This window comes from Lygodium microphyllum, chromosome 10, assembly GCF_053477565.2.
Source record: "Lygodium microphyllum isolate KBCC chromosome 10, Lygodium_microphyllum_v1.1.10, whole genome shotgun sequence".
Taxonomy (NCBI): Eukaryota; Viridiplantae; Streptophyta; class Polypodiopsida; order Schizaeales; family Lygodiaceae; genus Lygodium; species Lygodium microphyllum.
This window is the reverse complement of record NC_141144.1, coordinates 136,703,978-136,719,278: the sequence shown is the minus strand read 5'-3', so window position 1 is coordinate 136,719,278 and position 15,301 is coordinate 136,703,978. Positions and strand designations below refer to the sequence as shown.

General features: G+C 42.1%; 1 protein-coding gene across 3 annotated transcripts in view; it reads right to left on the bottom strand.

Moving 5' to 3' along the window:
• LOC148030600 (mitochondrial adenine nucleotide transporter ADNT1-like) overlaps nt 1-15,301 on the bottom strand; it is a 45,450-nt gene that overhangs the window by 17,035 nt on the left and 13,114 nt on the right. For all 3 annotated transcript variants that reach the window (XM_087686947.1, XM_087686949.1, XM_087686948.1), the window contains exon 3: nt 13,965-14,013. In XM_087686947.1, coding sequence (XP_087543073.1) covers nt 13,965-14,013 — 49 coding nt within the window. The remainder of the gene's footprint in view (nt 1-13,964; nt 14,014-15,301) is intronic.

The window sequence follows — 15,301 nt, the reverse complement described above, 5'->3', positions numbered from 1 at the left end:
GTGTGCTGGTGGGAAATAGCACACCGCCATGTATATGTCTCGAGGGCGGTCTGTGTGTATCCGGATCCACATGAACCGAGCTTCCTCATCTTTCCGCATGACTTGCACCGTGGGCTGTAACTCCTCCCTGTACAACACAGCCACCCCTCCGGACCCTTGGGTCCCTCCTTTTGTTCGGGCTCTAGGGCGGCATGCCGTCTCCCATCTATATCCCCTCACTTCTGGTAAGTAGGTGCCTGGGCTTTGGTGGGTTTTTGTGTAGAGGACGATGTCCTTGCCGGTGAAGGTCTCCTGGAATAATTCTGCATCTGTTTTCATAGCTCCGTTGCAGTTCCACACTGCAAACCTCAGGTGGGTCTCATAGGCCGCGCCCCGTCATTGGCGTTTATCTGTGATGATGACACGACCATCTCTATATACTGCCCATTTTTCCGCTTTGCGAGCCTCCAGGATCTGTGGCATGCATTCTTTACGGTGTGCCACCTGTGCGGGTGTGAGGTCATCCTCCAAGTAGACTTTTTCTCCTTTTAGAGCTGTCCTTTTCGAGAGAGAGAGAGAGAGAGAGAGAGAGAGATGTTGGCAAAGACAACATGAACTTCACACATGCACCAAGAGAAACGTCATTTTTAGCCCATTTTTTCACCAAAAGATAAAGACTTTTTCAATGAAATGTTTCTGTGACAGCAGACACCATTTCATGGAACGTTTCTGGACTGTTTCTAATGTTTCAGCTGTTTCTGCCTACTTTTGAGACCTAAACCTTGGGAAACACAGTTTTCCTGTTTCTAGCCTCTGAGACAGCTGTAATTACATTTTCAACACCCTCTCACAGCTCCAAGCTTGACACAAAGAGTCCTCCCTATTCTACTTTTAACTTTGGGATCCATTGCAATAGCAACTACCACAATCTAGAGAAATCTCAATAAGAATATGTGCTTATAAATTCCCCTTTGAACATAGAGAAAAAAGTCCCAATAGCATAAAATATGATTCTTACAAGGCAAGAATGTTCAACCATGAAAAATATTTAATAGTACCCTTGGCTTTTGAGATTGATCAACTCTTCTCTTCAAGGTAAAACATAATTTCCACTAGCAAAGGTTTGTTCAAGCATCAAAACAAGTCCAATACTACCCTTAGCCTCTGAACTCAATATTAACTTTCTTCTCCAAGTACCTCGTCTGATGAATGGCCTTGTGCCTTGCACCTAATAACCAACAACAAATGTGATAAAAAATCCATGCATGTAAGCAACTAACTGTTACCTAGCCACACAATGTAATGTACAAACCAACTCAAAATTGACCAATGAACTGTTCCCCATCTATATGTAACAATATTCTTGTCATATAGTCACACCTCCAAGCCTATGAATCATAACATCAAAGGCAATTCTACATCCAAAATTCAAATTGCTCATTGGCCGTAAATGTCTACACACATCCAAACTCATATAGCTTGCTCATTCCAAAATTCGCATTACTTTAAGCTATTTACAAGTATGATCTCACAGCTCTAACTAAAGATGAACTGTTACCTAGCCACACAATGTAATATAAAAAACAACTCAAAATTGACCAATGAACTATTCCCCATCTATATATGTAACAATAGTCTTGTCATATAGTCACACCTCCAAGCCTATGAATCATAACATCAAAGGCAACTCTACATCCAAATTGCTCTCTGGCCATAAATGTCAATAAACATCCAAACTCATATAGCTTGCTCACTCCAGAATCCACATTACTTTAAACTATTTACTAGTAAGATCTCACAGCTCTAACTATAGATGATTGATCATTCTTTTGCATGTTTATTGCAATAGCCCGCAACACCTTGCACTGTGCATCGTGTCTAGCTGTATTCCATTTGCTAGTAGACAACAGCAAAATGACACATAACAAGAACCATACTACATAGACACTCTTAATGACCTCGGTGTAACTCCTACATGTCCATCCTAGGACTCACCATCCTATGGAGTGTAGTCTCTCTTGTTGTTAGTGTCTCTCTATACCAAGAATTGTATTCGAGAGAAGCAGTGATACAAACAAATTTGCAAATACAGTGAACAATTTGTTAAGGTCCACCTACAATCACTTTGCTCAACGTGGCATTAACTTTTGCAAAAATAACAAACACAAGCATGCCACTACTCTAGTAGAAACAACACAACTATCAAAAACTTTAGTGTACATCAGTATAGCTTCCACATATAGGCATCTGATCTTGGCCTCAAATTGAGCATACTTTGCAACTTGCTAATATTTAAAACATCACCCTAGGATCCAACCTGCACACGAGATATGACACAAGCCGTACCCATAGCAAAGGGTTTAAAGGAGAGCACATTAGACTCACCTCCCAACCATAGAGCCAAAACAGGCTCATCCCCTAGCCTAGGAGCTAGCAACAACTAGATCACGATCACATCCCAAGAGCTGATGTCCCATACGACCAACCCACCACATCCCAAAGTATAGATGCATCATCCAATGGACCAAGAGTCCAACAATGGTGATCACACAATGTTGTACACAAAAACACAAGTCTACTCGTAGTGAAGATTGCTCAAAGGGTCACTACTTTGCATGCCACTTGACTAGACATTTCCATGGGGACAAAGATTGTCCACAATACAGAAGGTAAGGAGGACTTCTAAAGCACCAATAAATATGTTGAATCTCCAATAGTGTCTTTTGATTTTTTAGCAAGGGATTGTTTTGTGATTGCAACTAATTTAGTATAAGATTGAATTGGGCCCACGTTAATTTTTAAAGGTCATCCTTATTATTAACGGTAATTTGGTTAAAATGGTTCTACTCTCAATTTTCTTCCTTCTTGATTGTGCAAAGACTTCAACACCACACGACACCCGCTAATCAAGAGTATCAAGTCTAATATGGGGAGGGCCCAACTATGGATCATTGGGATCGGATGGTGCTAAGGTTGGAACTTTCGATAAAGCACTACCACAAGACTTTGGAGTCTTGACGTCCAATTGATAAGTCTAGACCATGTGGATGTCATTCTTGGCATGCCATGCCTTTTGGACAGATCTTCCCACTTTTTGGAAACTATAAATCTTATGTAGTCTCCTTTGAGTTTGACGGCCAAATTTATGTGATTGAGGGTTGTCCACCCTTGAGGATCACAAGATTTGATGTAAATATGATATTAGCCTTGGAATTCAATAGGTATTTTCATGATCTAGACATCTAGGATGTATTTGTATCTCTTTAATCCCCCCATCAATTGTAAAGCATAAAGAGCGGCCAATGAATTCCCTCATCAACCCATATTGTTAGCGAACATTATTTTCATCTTGTTCCAAGCACATCTCTTGCTTATGAGCCTCAATCTGAACCGGATAACAACATTAGGAGATTTGAAATAATCATAGCCTCTCAGTCTTTCTTGTGTTCAGTTTCTTTTATTACACGCATATCATGTTGAGATTAGGATTTCTAGATCTTGATCATTACATCCACTGCCACTTTCAGCCTGTTCACACCGCATACAATTTAGCTCATGGTGTTCATTTCTAGTTTTAGCCTTGTGGGCAACCTAGGTAACATTTCTATCATCAGAGGTGGCTGACTAGGCCAGCATATAAAGGCAGCCACTCACACGCCTCCACAAGCAAATTCCCTCCAGCCATCATTCTTTCTCATCTTCCTCAATCTGATTCTCATCTTCTACATTCAATCCAGCATCCTCACTAACGTGGATCACCTATGTGCATGGGCTCACTGTTCATAGCCTTATATTCCATTGAGATCAGAGTACTTTCCTTCTCTTTCTTTTGTGTTTCATCTGCTCTTCCCTTCTCTCCATGTTCCTTTTCTGGCTCATTGTCCACAGCCTTGTATTGTATTGAGATCAGCATGTTTTTCTTCTCTTTCTTTTGTGTTTCATTTGCTCTTCTCCTCTCTCTGTGTTTCCTTTCTTTTGTTGCACACTCTCAAAAGCCACAAAGAATCCTGAAATCTGCTGCATTTTTAACCTAGACTGCTGCTTTTGAACCTCTCACAGCCCGACTTAGAAGTCCTTGCAGCTACCATCTCTCCCCCAGCAATTGACATCACCTTTCATCAAGTTAGGTTCATCATTCTGCAGGTCATCCTCCCAAAACACAGCATCCAGCAAATTGACATCTGCAGCAGCCTAGCAGCATTCAGCAGGTCAACTTCATTCACAAGGGGAAGCCATCATCAAAACACAGCTTTTGGCAACATCGGAGCAGGAGCAGGTCTTTTCCCTCCTGCAAGGCAGCTGTCCACAAGCGCAGCTAGCAATGGGTCACTTTCCACTTCATAAGGCAATCACATCCATACACAACCTATTTTCCTGTTTTCCACAGGTTTCTTGAAGCATACACATGGAAGACCAGTTCTTGCCCTTCAAAGGCACAAGGATGTGTGTGTGTCCAAGAGTCAGATTTCTCCTGAAAGCGAAATGCTAGTTAAGTCAATCTAACGTTAATAAGGCTGGACCTCTCTGATAGAACTCTGGTTAGTGGCAAAGCTGCCTCCTTGTATACAAGAATGTCTTAAACCAAGGGCCCCCAGTTCTTGCTCTTCAAAGGCACAAAGATGAGCATAGGAATAAGAAAGAACACCCAAAGGATACTCCAAATCATTACATGGAATAAGGGCATGGATAGGAGTCACACTTAAGACAATACTTCTATGGCTTCGGATAGTTTGTGAAGTCACTCTGGTTGTTCTGAGCCTTAAAGATGAACACTCAAAGAGTAAGATTCTTTGTTAGGTAGGGCCTAGCTTTGTAATTGAAAAGTGAAGTTGAAATATTGAGATAGAGGTGAATGATCAAGAAGGAGAAGGAAAATAAGGTCATATGCAAGCTATTTAGGCCACTCATCCAGCTCCTCTATTACAGCTAGTGCAAACATATGGGCCTGACAAACCGTCAGGGCTACAGCCAACATGCTAACGTTTGCCCTTAAAGTCCCATGATGCTAGGCAGCCCTTTAGCTGGCCACGATGAACTGCTTCCACATAAGCTTCTCTTTGTAAGTGGCTTCCTCAACAATTTCATCATTCTCCCAGCCTCCCTTTTTTGTTTATGATCACTAGCTTGAAGAATACCACTTCCCTTTTGTCGATACTCTAATTGGTTGATTTAGTTCTGTTTTTGGCTACTCCACTTTCCTACTCGTTCATTTTCAATTCTGTCATCATCGTCCTTGAAGCTTAGATGGCACAAAAGAACTGCAATCACTGGCATGACATGCAACCTTCAGGAAACATGCGGACCTTGTTAAATCCTTGTAGTGCTTCTCCAGCAAAGGACCTTGTCAAACATGCAATAATTTCTCCAAGCAAGCTGCACTGGATGCCTTCCGACTTGATCATGATAAAAGTCTGCTCCATGCCCACAAGTTGCTGAGTTGAGGTTGTGTCAAGCAAGCCTCCTTCCTACGATGATGCTTTAGCACGGTTTACTAGTTTACTGCAAAGCATGCTAGCAATCGCAGCTGCTTCATATGGCGTTGATCTTCATGATCGTTGTAGTCATCATCATAACTCACACCATTGCAGTTGTCACCCTCCTTCCGAGTAAGACCTTCGGCTTGCCCATGTCTAGTAAAATCACTGCCATTCAAGCCTATAAGCACTCCCAAAAGCTTTCTCCTCAACCTGCCATGCAATCATTTATCTTCACATCATGACTCCACAAGCTAGCTTAAAGCTAGCAAGCTTTTTGCTATGCTTTTCCTATTTATGTTGACAACCATACCAACCATTAAAACACTCATGGTTGGTCTAACCCAAAAAGATAGCAAGGATCTTGCATACAACATGATGATCCTCACACAAACCTGCAAGCACTTAAAGAGTGCCTTATTAGTCTCTCGCTTAATTGTGATTCCACTTCGAACTTGCTCATCTTGCCTCTTCATCCACACACTTCGACTACCTCACATTGTGCCATGGTTGGAGGGTTTCTTCCTTTGGCAAAAAACCTCACAATGCCACCCTTCCCAGTCTCCCAAAGAAAGACAAGCTCAATGCCTCAAATTGGGCCATATGGTCCTGCAAGATTGAGTTGACGCATTCAATCTCTAGAATTTCATCACTGTACCTACTCCGCATCTATTGTGGGTCCTTGAATTGGGACTATAGTAGATTTGGCAACCTTGTGGAACCTGTCAGAGTGAAGCAATGTGGAAGTGAATGACCGTGACAAAGAGTTTACAAAGAGAGAAGAGAGGGAGAGAGAAAGAGACGGTGAAATGCAGAAAATCTGCAGTGAAGAATGTTGTATAAGGATGCAGAATTATACACGGGTGCAGAGAGAATATCTGCATATGTCTCCGCCTTGAGGACCTTGATTTCCGTCAGCCCCGAGTGCTGTCTCTGTCAGCAGCAGGCTGAAATCTGTCAAATACAAGTGTAGAAGTCAGCTAGAAACTCAGTCTTTAAAAAGGCTGAAAAAAATGCCTGAGAAAATGCCCAAAATAGCCAGGTCGGTTGCATTTAATGCAGCCGACTGCAGTCGAACAGTCCAGACTGCAGCTACGTGGCACTGCTGACGTGGCAGGAGATGACTCTCAACACCCCCTCTTAGATCCTGGACAAGGCAGCAGATGTAGGGATCTAGAATGTCGATGAAGTAAAGCTTGGGGAAGTGCCTTCGTAAACAAAACTGCAAGATTGTCTTTAGTCTTACAGTACTCCACATCAATGGTCGCATCCAAAAGCTTCTCCCTTATGAAGTGATACCAGATCTCTATGTGCTTCGTCCGAGCATGGAATATGAGATTCTGTGCCAAGGCAATGCAACTCTCATTGTTGCACTACAAGATAGTAGGACGAGTCTAGGGACAGCCAAGCTCCTCCAACAACCGCCGAAGCCACACAGTTTCACATGTAGTAGAAGACGCAACCCGATACTCTGCCTCAGTCGAAGATAGGGCTACCGTGGGTTGCTTCTTGCTACTCCAAGCGATAGCATCAACACCCAAGGTAAAACAATAACCTGTAGTAGACCGCCTTCGATCCACATCACCAGCCCAATCTGAATCACTCCAACCTGCAAGAACAAGATCAGAAGCACCTATACCTACTGGATAGAAAAACCCGAGGTCGAAGGTCCCCCTCAGAAACCAAAGTATCCTCTGAGCAGCCTGGAGCAAGCTCCGCATCCTTGTTGTTGCGAATCCTAAGAACAAGAATCAAATCTATGGGCTTAATAGTGATACGTCAGGCATGAATGGCTAGAAGTTGACTATCACTCATGAAATCAATCAAGTAGCTTTCGTGCTTGGAACGAGAAGATTGATTCGTTTCTCTAGGCCAAGTTGGGATATCGGCGCTCTAGGGCCAATCCGTAGCTTTATGTACACACTTTCGAGGGAGGTCGTGTGTTGTTTGTTGGGATATCAGCGCTCTAGGGCCAATCCGTAGCTTTATGTACACTTTCGAGGGAGGTCGTGTGTTGTTTGTTTTGTATGTAGATGACTTGATTATTGCAGGCGCTCATTCCCAAAAGTTAGAAGAGAAGAAAGCAACCCTACACTAGAAGTTCGAGATGATGGATTTAGGACTTCTCCATTTCTTCTTGGGCCATGAGATTTATCAGTCTCAAAGGGGGATTTTCATCTCTCAGCAAAGATATGTACAAGAGCTCTTGGTGACTTTTGAGATGGAGGATTGTCGGTCCATTTCTACTCCTATGGATCCGAACTGGAAGGCCACTTCACACGCAAATTCTCCTTTGGCGGATGCTACTCGCTACTGTCAGTTGATTGGCTCATTGATTTGGCTCCTCAACACACAAGTTGATCTATGTTTTGCTGTAGGTCTCTTGGTTGGGTTCATGAGTGTACCTCAACAGGTGCTTCTTTAACATTTAAACCTACCCATCAGAGGAACAAAGCCAAGAGGCTCCTCTACATAAATCTCCTCCTTCAAATCACCATTCAAGAAGGCCGCCTTCACATCCAACTAAAAAACAAGCGATCTCCTATGTCCAACCAAGGCAAGAACAGCATGAATAGTCGCCATGCAAGCTATAGGGGCAAAAGTATCATGGAAGTCAACACCTGGGCACTGTGCAAAACCTTTAGCCACAAGGTGAGCCTTGTGCTTGTCCAACGAGCCATCACTATGGTACTTGGTCTTGAAGACCCATTTGACACCAATCACCTTCTTATGAGAGAGATGAGGCACAAGGAACCAAGTGCCATTCCGCTCAATAGCCTCCAACTCGGCTTCCATCGCCTTCCGCCAATGATCAGACTGTAAAGTCTCCTTCACTGATGTAGACTCTCTATCCTACATAACACGGGACATCAAAAAGTAGTTAGAGCAAACAAGCTCTGTAGTATGTGTCTACTACCTCTGTGACCTCCGCAGTCCATGCTGCGGTTCCCACTTCTTAGGGACCCCCTCAATCCCTGAATCACGAAGTGTGTCACGAGCCCGACGAGGAGGAGGCCAGATCTCTCCTCGACACTCCCCATCTACTAAAGACTTTGGTACATCCACCGGCGAGATCTCCACTAGGGTAGCCAGTGGAAGAGAAGACTCGGAATCTGAAAGAGAACCTACATCGAGAGGCTCTGGCTCCAAAGGAACTTTCTCGGGAGCCCAACTCTCTCCTAGATCTCCAAGTACGGGGTACTCCTCACCCCCCTCTATGGCCGAAACTTCCACAAACCACACATCTCGGCTTTGTGTAGACATCCTGCTTCACGGGATCATACAAGCGATAACCTTGGAACTGAGAGTTATAGCCAATAAATACCTCATATCGGAAAGCCGCCTCAAATTTATCACACTGCGTCTTCAGGATGTGCACATAGGCGTCACACCCAAAGATCCTAAAATAAGAGACATCATGCTTAGTCTCAAAGTAAGCCTCAAAAGGTGTCATCCTATCAACGGCCAAAGTGGGGGATCGATTTAGGATGATGTGGACTGCCATAGCCACTACCTCGGCCCACAAAAACTAAGGTGTCTGTCGGTGCTTCATCATGGTGTATGCCATCTCGATCACAGTTCGGTTCTTCCGCTCCAGAATGCCATTCTCTTGAGGAGTGTTAATATTAGCAAACTCCTAGTGAATGCCTTTATCTGCACAAAAATGAGTAAACTCATTAGAAACAAATTCACCACCCTTGTCTAATCACAAGGTCTTCAATCTTCGACCCGATCGGTTCTCCTCAAAGAAAAGCCAATCCTTGAAGTGGAAAAAAGCATCCGACTTCAACGTCAAGAAGTAGGCCCATGTCATCCTACTGTAGCCATCTACAATCAACATGAAGTACAAGTTTCCCTTTAAGGACGACTCCTCATCGGGCCACAAAGATCCGTAGATACAAGCTCCATAGGTGAAGTAGACCACCTTGAAGCTTTATTGGAAATCACATCCCTATGTTGTTTCCCACAAATGCAAGAGACACATGGCTGCTAGCTCACCGCTATGTTCGGCAAACCTTGAACAAGCAATCCTCACGACACCTTTCGAAAATACTCATAGTTCAAGTGGCCAAACCGAGCATGCCATAGCTCAGACTATGTCTAAGAGGTAAAAGCGGAAGAAGACTTCAATTTGTAGATGCCATTCTCCTCATAACCTAAAGAGAAAACTTCCTCGATCCACGATCAAGGACTCAAACAGCATCACTGTCAAACTCCACGAAGAGACCAAGAGAACAAATCTTATGTACCGAAAGCAAATGATACCCTAAACCTAGCACATGCAACACCTCGGAAGTGTGGGTACCACCATGTCCATCTGGAATCAACTGCTTCTCACTCCGTGTAGCAATAGACACAGAAGAGTTGTCTCCTATGAGAATCTCCCCACGCGAGGGTCGCACATGGGCAATACCAACTGTCGAAGGAGTCATGTGTTGTGAGGCACCATTGTCCACGATCCACTCTCAAGCCTGGGAAGCTGTTATCGCAGCATCAGAAGTCTTTGGTGTAGAGTCCTCAATGACCATTAAGTGAAGAAAAGCAGCTGATGAGGGTGCAACCACTGCTCCAGAATCCTTCGTGTCCTTTTTGGTGTCCTTCTTGTCCTTGATGGGGCAATCCTTCTTCCAATGGCCGATCTTACCACAAATATGGCATGTCGATTCTTTCTCTTTGTCCTTCTTCAATTTGTTATCATCCTTCTTTTGGTCCTTCCTCTTCTTCTGAGAGGCTTGACCAATTAATGCCTCCAATTTTGAAGCATTTTGTCCCTTCAATTGTTCCTCTTGGTCCAAGACCATAGGAACTAACTCTTCCCAACGAAGAGCGACTCCGGCTTTGAAGCAATAAGAGTGGAATAAAAAGTCCTGAATCGTAGCAACAACTAGGACATTAAAGTGATCGCCATGTCTTCAGAGGACATGGGCTTCCCCGCATTTTGAACCTGCATCTAAAGCTGCTAAAGCTTGTTGATGTGTTCCCGAAGAAAAGAAGACTTATTCACGGACAAGGTATGCATCTGCACCTCCAAAGAAACCCTCTTCATAAGGGTCATCCAATTGTACATCTAGTCAACTTCCAACCGTATCTCCTGAGCAACCGTCAAGTACTCTATATGGGCTATCACGGCTGGTGTACAAGACAAAAAAATTAAAGAACAAATCCTAGCATTCAGATTGTCCCAATGAGACTGGGCTTTGGTCAAAACTCTACACGAGCACTTGAAGAGAGTTTCGACTCATCTCTCACCAAGGGCCAGTTGATCTCCTAGAGAGAGAGAAAGAGAGAGAATGAAACGCAAAAAATCTGCAGTGAAGAATGTTGTATAAGGATGCAGAATTATACACGGGTGCAGAGAGAATATCGACGTATGTCTCTGCCTTGAGGACCTCGATCTCCGTCAGTCCGGAGTGTTGTCTCTATCAGCAGCAGTCTCAAAACCGTCAAATACAAGTGTGGAAGTCTACTAGAAACTCAGCCTTTAAAAAGGCTGAAAAGAATGCCTGAGAAAATGCCCATAATAGCCAAGTCAGCTGCATTTAATGCAGCTAACTGCAATCGGCAGACAATCCACCGACTGCAGCCACATGGCAAAACTGCCACGTGGCACTACTGACGTGGCAAGAGATGACTCTCAACAAAACCAACTCAAATCCAAAGCTCGTTCCTTCATCTTCATGAGATGCAATGATTCACTTCTCATCCATCTATGATGAATCCATAATGTCTCTAAAATCTAGACCCAATTGTCCTCTCTTTATCAAGTCAAGGCCTTTGTCCACAAGATAACCCTCAACATGAAGCTATAGCAACCCTCTATCACGGACCCCCCAACCATGAAAGATCACATCACAAAGATGGAGGAGATCTGTGATGAGCACACATAAGCCATTGCATCAAACAACATGGATGCATCATGGTTGCATCCTAATCCCCATAATCAAGATGACATATCCAAGGTACAACTCCATGCAAAAGAATTTGCACTTGGCTAATTTTGTAAAACAACTTCTCTCTAGCAACTTAATATAAATGAGTATATATATACATCACTATCTAATATAAACGAGTATGTCATCACTATCTATATTTTCATCATCCACTTGATAAGTATAAAAGCATTGGTTAAACCAAAAGATAGAACGAAAGTCCATTTATTCCAAAAGTGATTTTAGTAGAGCAACACTTCATCAGTAGAGCAAATTAATAGCACACACATCATGGCAAAAGACACGCAAAGAAATTCAACCTTGGATGGGGAAAATGCTTCACTAAAATCGCTTTTGGAGCAAAAGGAGAAAGATAAGAACATTGCAAAAGCAAAGTTGCAAAGGTACAAGCAAACTCTCGTGGACTACTACCAACTCTATCACAATTCTTGAATGGTGGAGGGCTAAAAACTCATGTGCAAGCATTAAGGTTCGTCATTTCCTATTGAAAGAAATCCAAAATTACTCCATTTCCTAAAAATGTCTCTTTTTTTAAAGGAACTTTCTCAATGATGTTGAAGGCCGAGGTAAAGGTCAACAAATGAAACTTTTAAAGGTGTTCTTAAAACGCAAGCATCTAGTTGGAATTTTGAGAGACCCTCGACATTGAGCACTTTGCCTAGCTACTTTAAATGAGGTTCTTATAAATGTTCTTCATAGTTTGTCCGTGGAAGAAGTTGAAATAGCAACTTTAGAAAGCATGACTTGGAACCAAGATATCATCAAATCAAAGGATTGCAGACTTCTCTTAAATCATTCAATCCTTTGGCCTTACCTACACCCTAACAGCCTCCTCCAAATTGATCGCTCTCCCATACATCAAAGGTTTCCCACCATTTCCAAATTGTATTTTCATTTTCAGCAAATCTTGTTTGCAATGTAAGGAGTATCTAACAATTTGTTTAAGCATGTTGGAGATCTCTCAACTCATGCCATAATCATGTAGAGTTGTGGAGTCATTAGGATGGACCATAGTGAAACTCGATAGAGCTTGCCCAATTATTTATACAAGTTGAATATGTCACAAAGATGACAACCATGTTCTATAGAGCATTATGAAAGGAAACCTACACCTTGCCTGCAGTAAGCAAGTGAAAGTTCATGTGAAGATGAACCAATACATGGTACACACAAATCTTTGTAACTTTGGACAAAGGTAAAGTCTTTTCCCAACCAAATGCATGATGAACTAAAGCCCACAATTGTGGCAGAGAGCCAGTTCTTCAAAATGAAGTTCAGAAAACACTTGTCACCAGCAAGCCCCGATTTCTCTTAAATCTAATAGCCAAGAAAACAACCAACATAGAATAGAATACACCAAATTACTAAAATGAAAGACCCTATAATCATTTTTCAGCTTGGGGAAGGTGATTCAAGTTAGGACTCCTTTCAGCATCCCTGCAATAAAAGTGTATGCTGTTGAACCTTTGTTCTTGACAGTAAGATTTGGAAGCAGTTATCAATTTTACCCAATCAGCCAAAAATATTAACTTGGCACAAGCATCAGGTCTTTTATTTTCATTTAGTTTGGTGCCACATTTGAATTTGTTTCTATTGGCTTCATTCAAGAACTAGCATTGGTAGAATATGTGCGGACATGCTTTAACCCACTCAAGCTACCAGGGTAGCAGATTCTCAGCTGCCAAAACAAGGGAAGCAAATATCATACATTAAAGTTTCTCAATAGAAGCTATTCATGTCTGGTTGACAAAGAACACTGCATTGCTCATAACTTTGCAATCATTCCAGGAAAACAAGCTTTCCATTGCACTTCTGCAAACTGGCATTGTACTAGGTATTGTGAATACCACAATGTAAACATCAAAGAGCTAGCATGAATAGGAACAGATTTCAACAGCCATAGTGCACTCATCAAATTATTGGTTTACGGGATATATTTGATTTGATAATGCAATAGGAGAAACAAAAGTTAAGTGTCTAACATAACTACCATTAAAAACTTACAACTCAGACCAATAATCTGCAACTTTTCTTAAAAGTTATTTTGTATCATTCAGCTTCTGATCCACAGCTGAGGGTTTGCACCGAATATGATTCAAGAAGACAATGTCGAGTGGGTTTATATTACAGGAAGCATGTTTCTTACCTCTATCACTAAATTTCAAAAATAAAATTGAGCAAGAATTTATGAGTAAAATCTGTTCTTTTGCCTACTATTTTTCCAAAGAATATCTCGAAGTCATAAGGCATTGTGAAGAGCATTAAGCACATGTTCCTGCATTCGCAATGTGATACAAGACTTATGGTACAGATTGCTATGTGACGCAGCATTATCATTGCATTTGAGCTATGGGTAGCAGTTCCAAATAAGGAAAGTAATTTCAGTTAACTTTTTTGTGGGAGTTAACATGAAACCATGTTTGACATTCAACAAGAATATCTGTTCCTTAGGGTGAAGGATACCGGATATCACATACTTGCAACATTTCCTTGCAGTTTGCAAACCTCTAAGAAAGTTACTTTTAAGTTTTTTATAACAGGAACATTGTCAATATTTTACCTGTAATAGAATCTTGAGGCGCTCAAGTGGTGCAACAGCACTGCGTGAACTGGAAAAAAAAAAGGAGGACACAAGAAGTGGCGGTAAACAAAACTGCTTATTTCTGAAGAGAGAGCAATCGATACTGTAGAAAAATCACAAGTCTTGTGTAAAGGACAACACGAATGATCTAAGAAAAATAGATATAGGGGCCCAAAGTTTATAATGTTGTGAGTCAATAGGTAAAATTGAATGTTCACTGCATGCCATATTTTGACTTCTGACCAAGATCCTCAATAGTCTGGACTACAATCATGGACTTGTGCAAATGGTAAGCTTTATGTCACTTAATTGGGCACAATTGTGAATATTCTACTAATATTCTACTACAATATCTAGGTAGGAATTGTCAAGAACAAACCACTGTTCCAGCCATGCTGTATTTGTTTTGAGACTTCTTTTCTTCTGCTGCCTTAAGAACTAAATTAGTTGTGGGGGAACCAGGTGCCATTTAACAGATTACAGCTCTCTTTTAGCAGAAACCAGATCCTCTGCATCATCATCTAGGAGGATAAGATGTGGCAATGTACCACCACGCCTAATACACATGGATGTAAGTGAATCATGTATAATTTTTAAGCACGTTCTTCACTACACTGTATCCCAGGACCAGGACCCACTTGCATAGTCACAAATAATCAGAACATTCTTCACTACATTGACCAGGACCTGCTTGCATAGTCACAAATCTATTTTTCCTCCTGTTTGTGATCTGTCCCACAGCATGTTTTTGGCCTGCCTGCATTCGGTCCCACAGCATGTTTTTGGCCTGCCTGCATTCGGTTCATGCAGCACTAGAGAAACATTATGCCTCTATATTCAGTTCAAGGAGCCACAAACACAGCTTAGCCTTTTTGAGAGGTCGGCCATCCCCACATTGTTGTATTGTATATCCATATGCGGACCAAGCGTATAAGAGGGAATCAATCCAAAATGAAGTGTTTGAAATTTGGAAGATGTTGAATTGACCACTGGTGATGATATCTCTTGCCTAATCCAAAGTAAGCGAACAGATCCATTTGAGATTTTACAAGTGCAGCTACGAGCAGCTCCACCAGTGGCTAAGCCCTGTTCCAAACAATGACCCTTCTACATAGATAATCAAGACTCCCACATCAAAGATACTCTCAACTCGCTTTGTAGTCATCACAACAGCTGGCACTATGTGTGGACACACATTATTGGTATGCACAAGTGAGCACCTAATTTGGGATACAAATGGATATGCTCCCCTTCTCAAGTACAGCAAGGAGGTCCCTCCCTTTCATCTCAGCAAACGAAGCTGATTAGTGTGATTT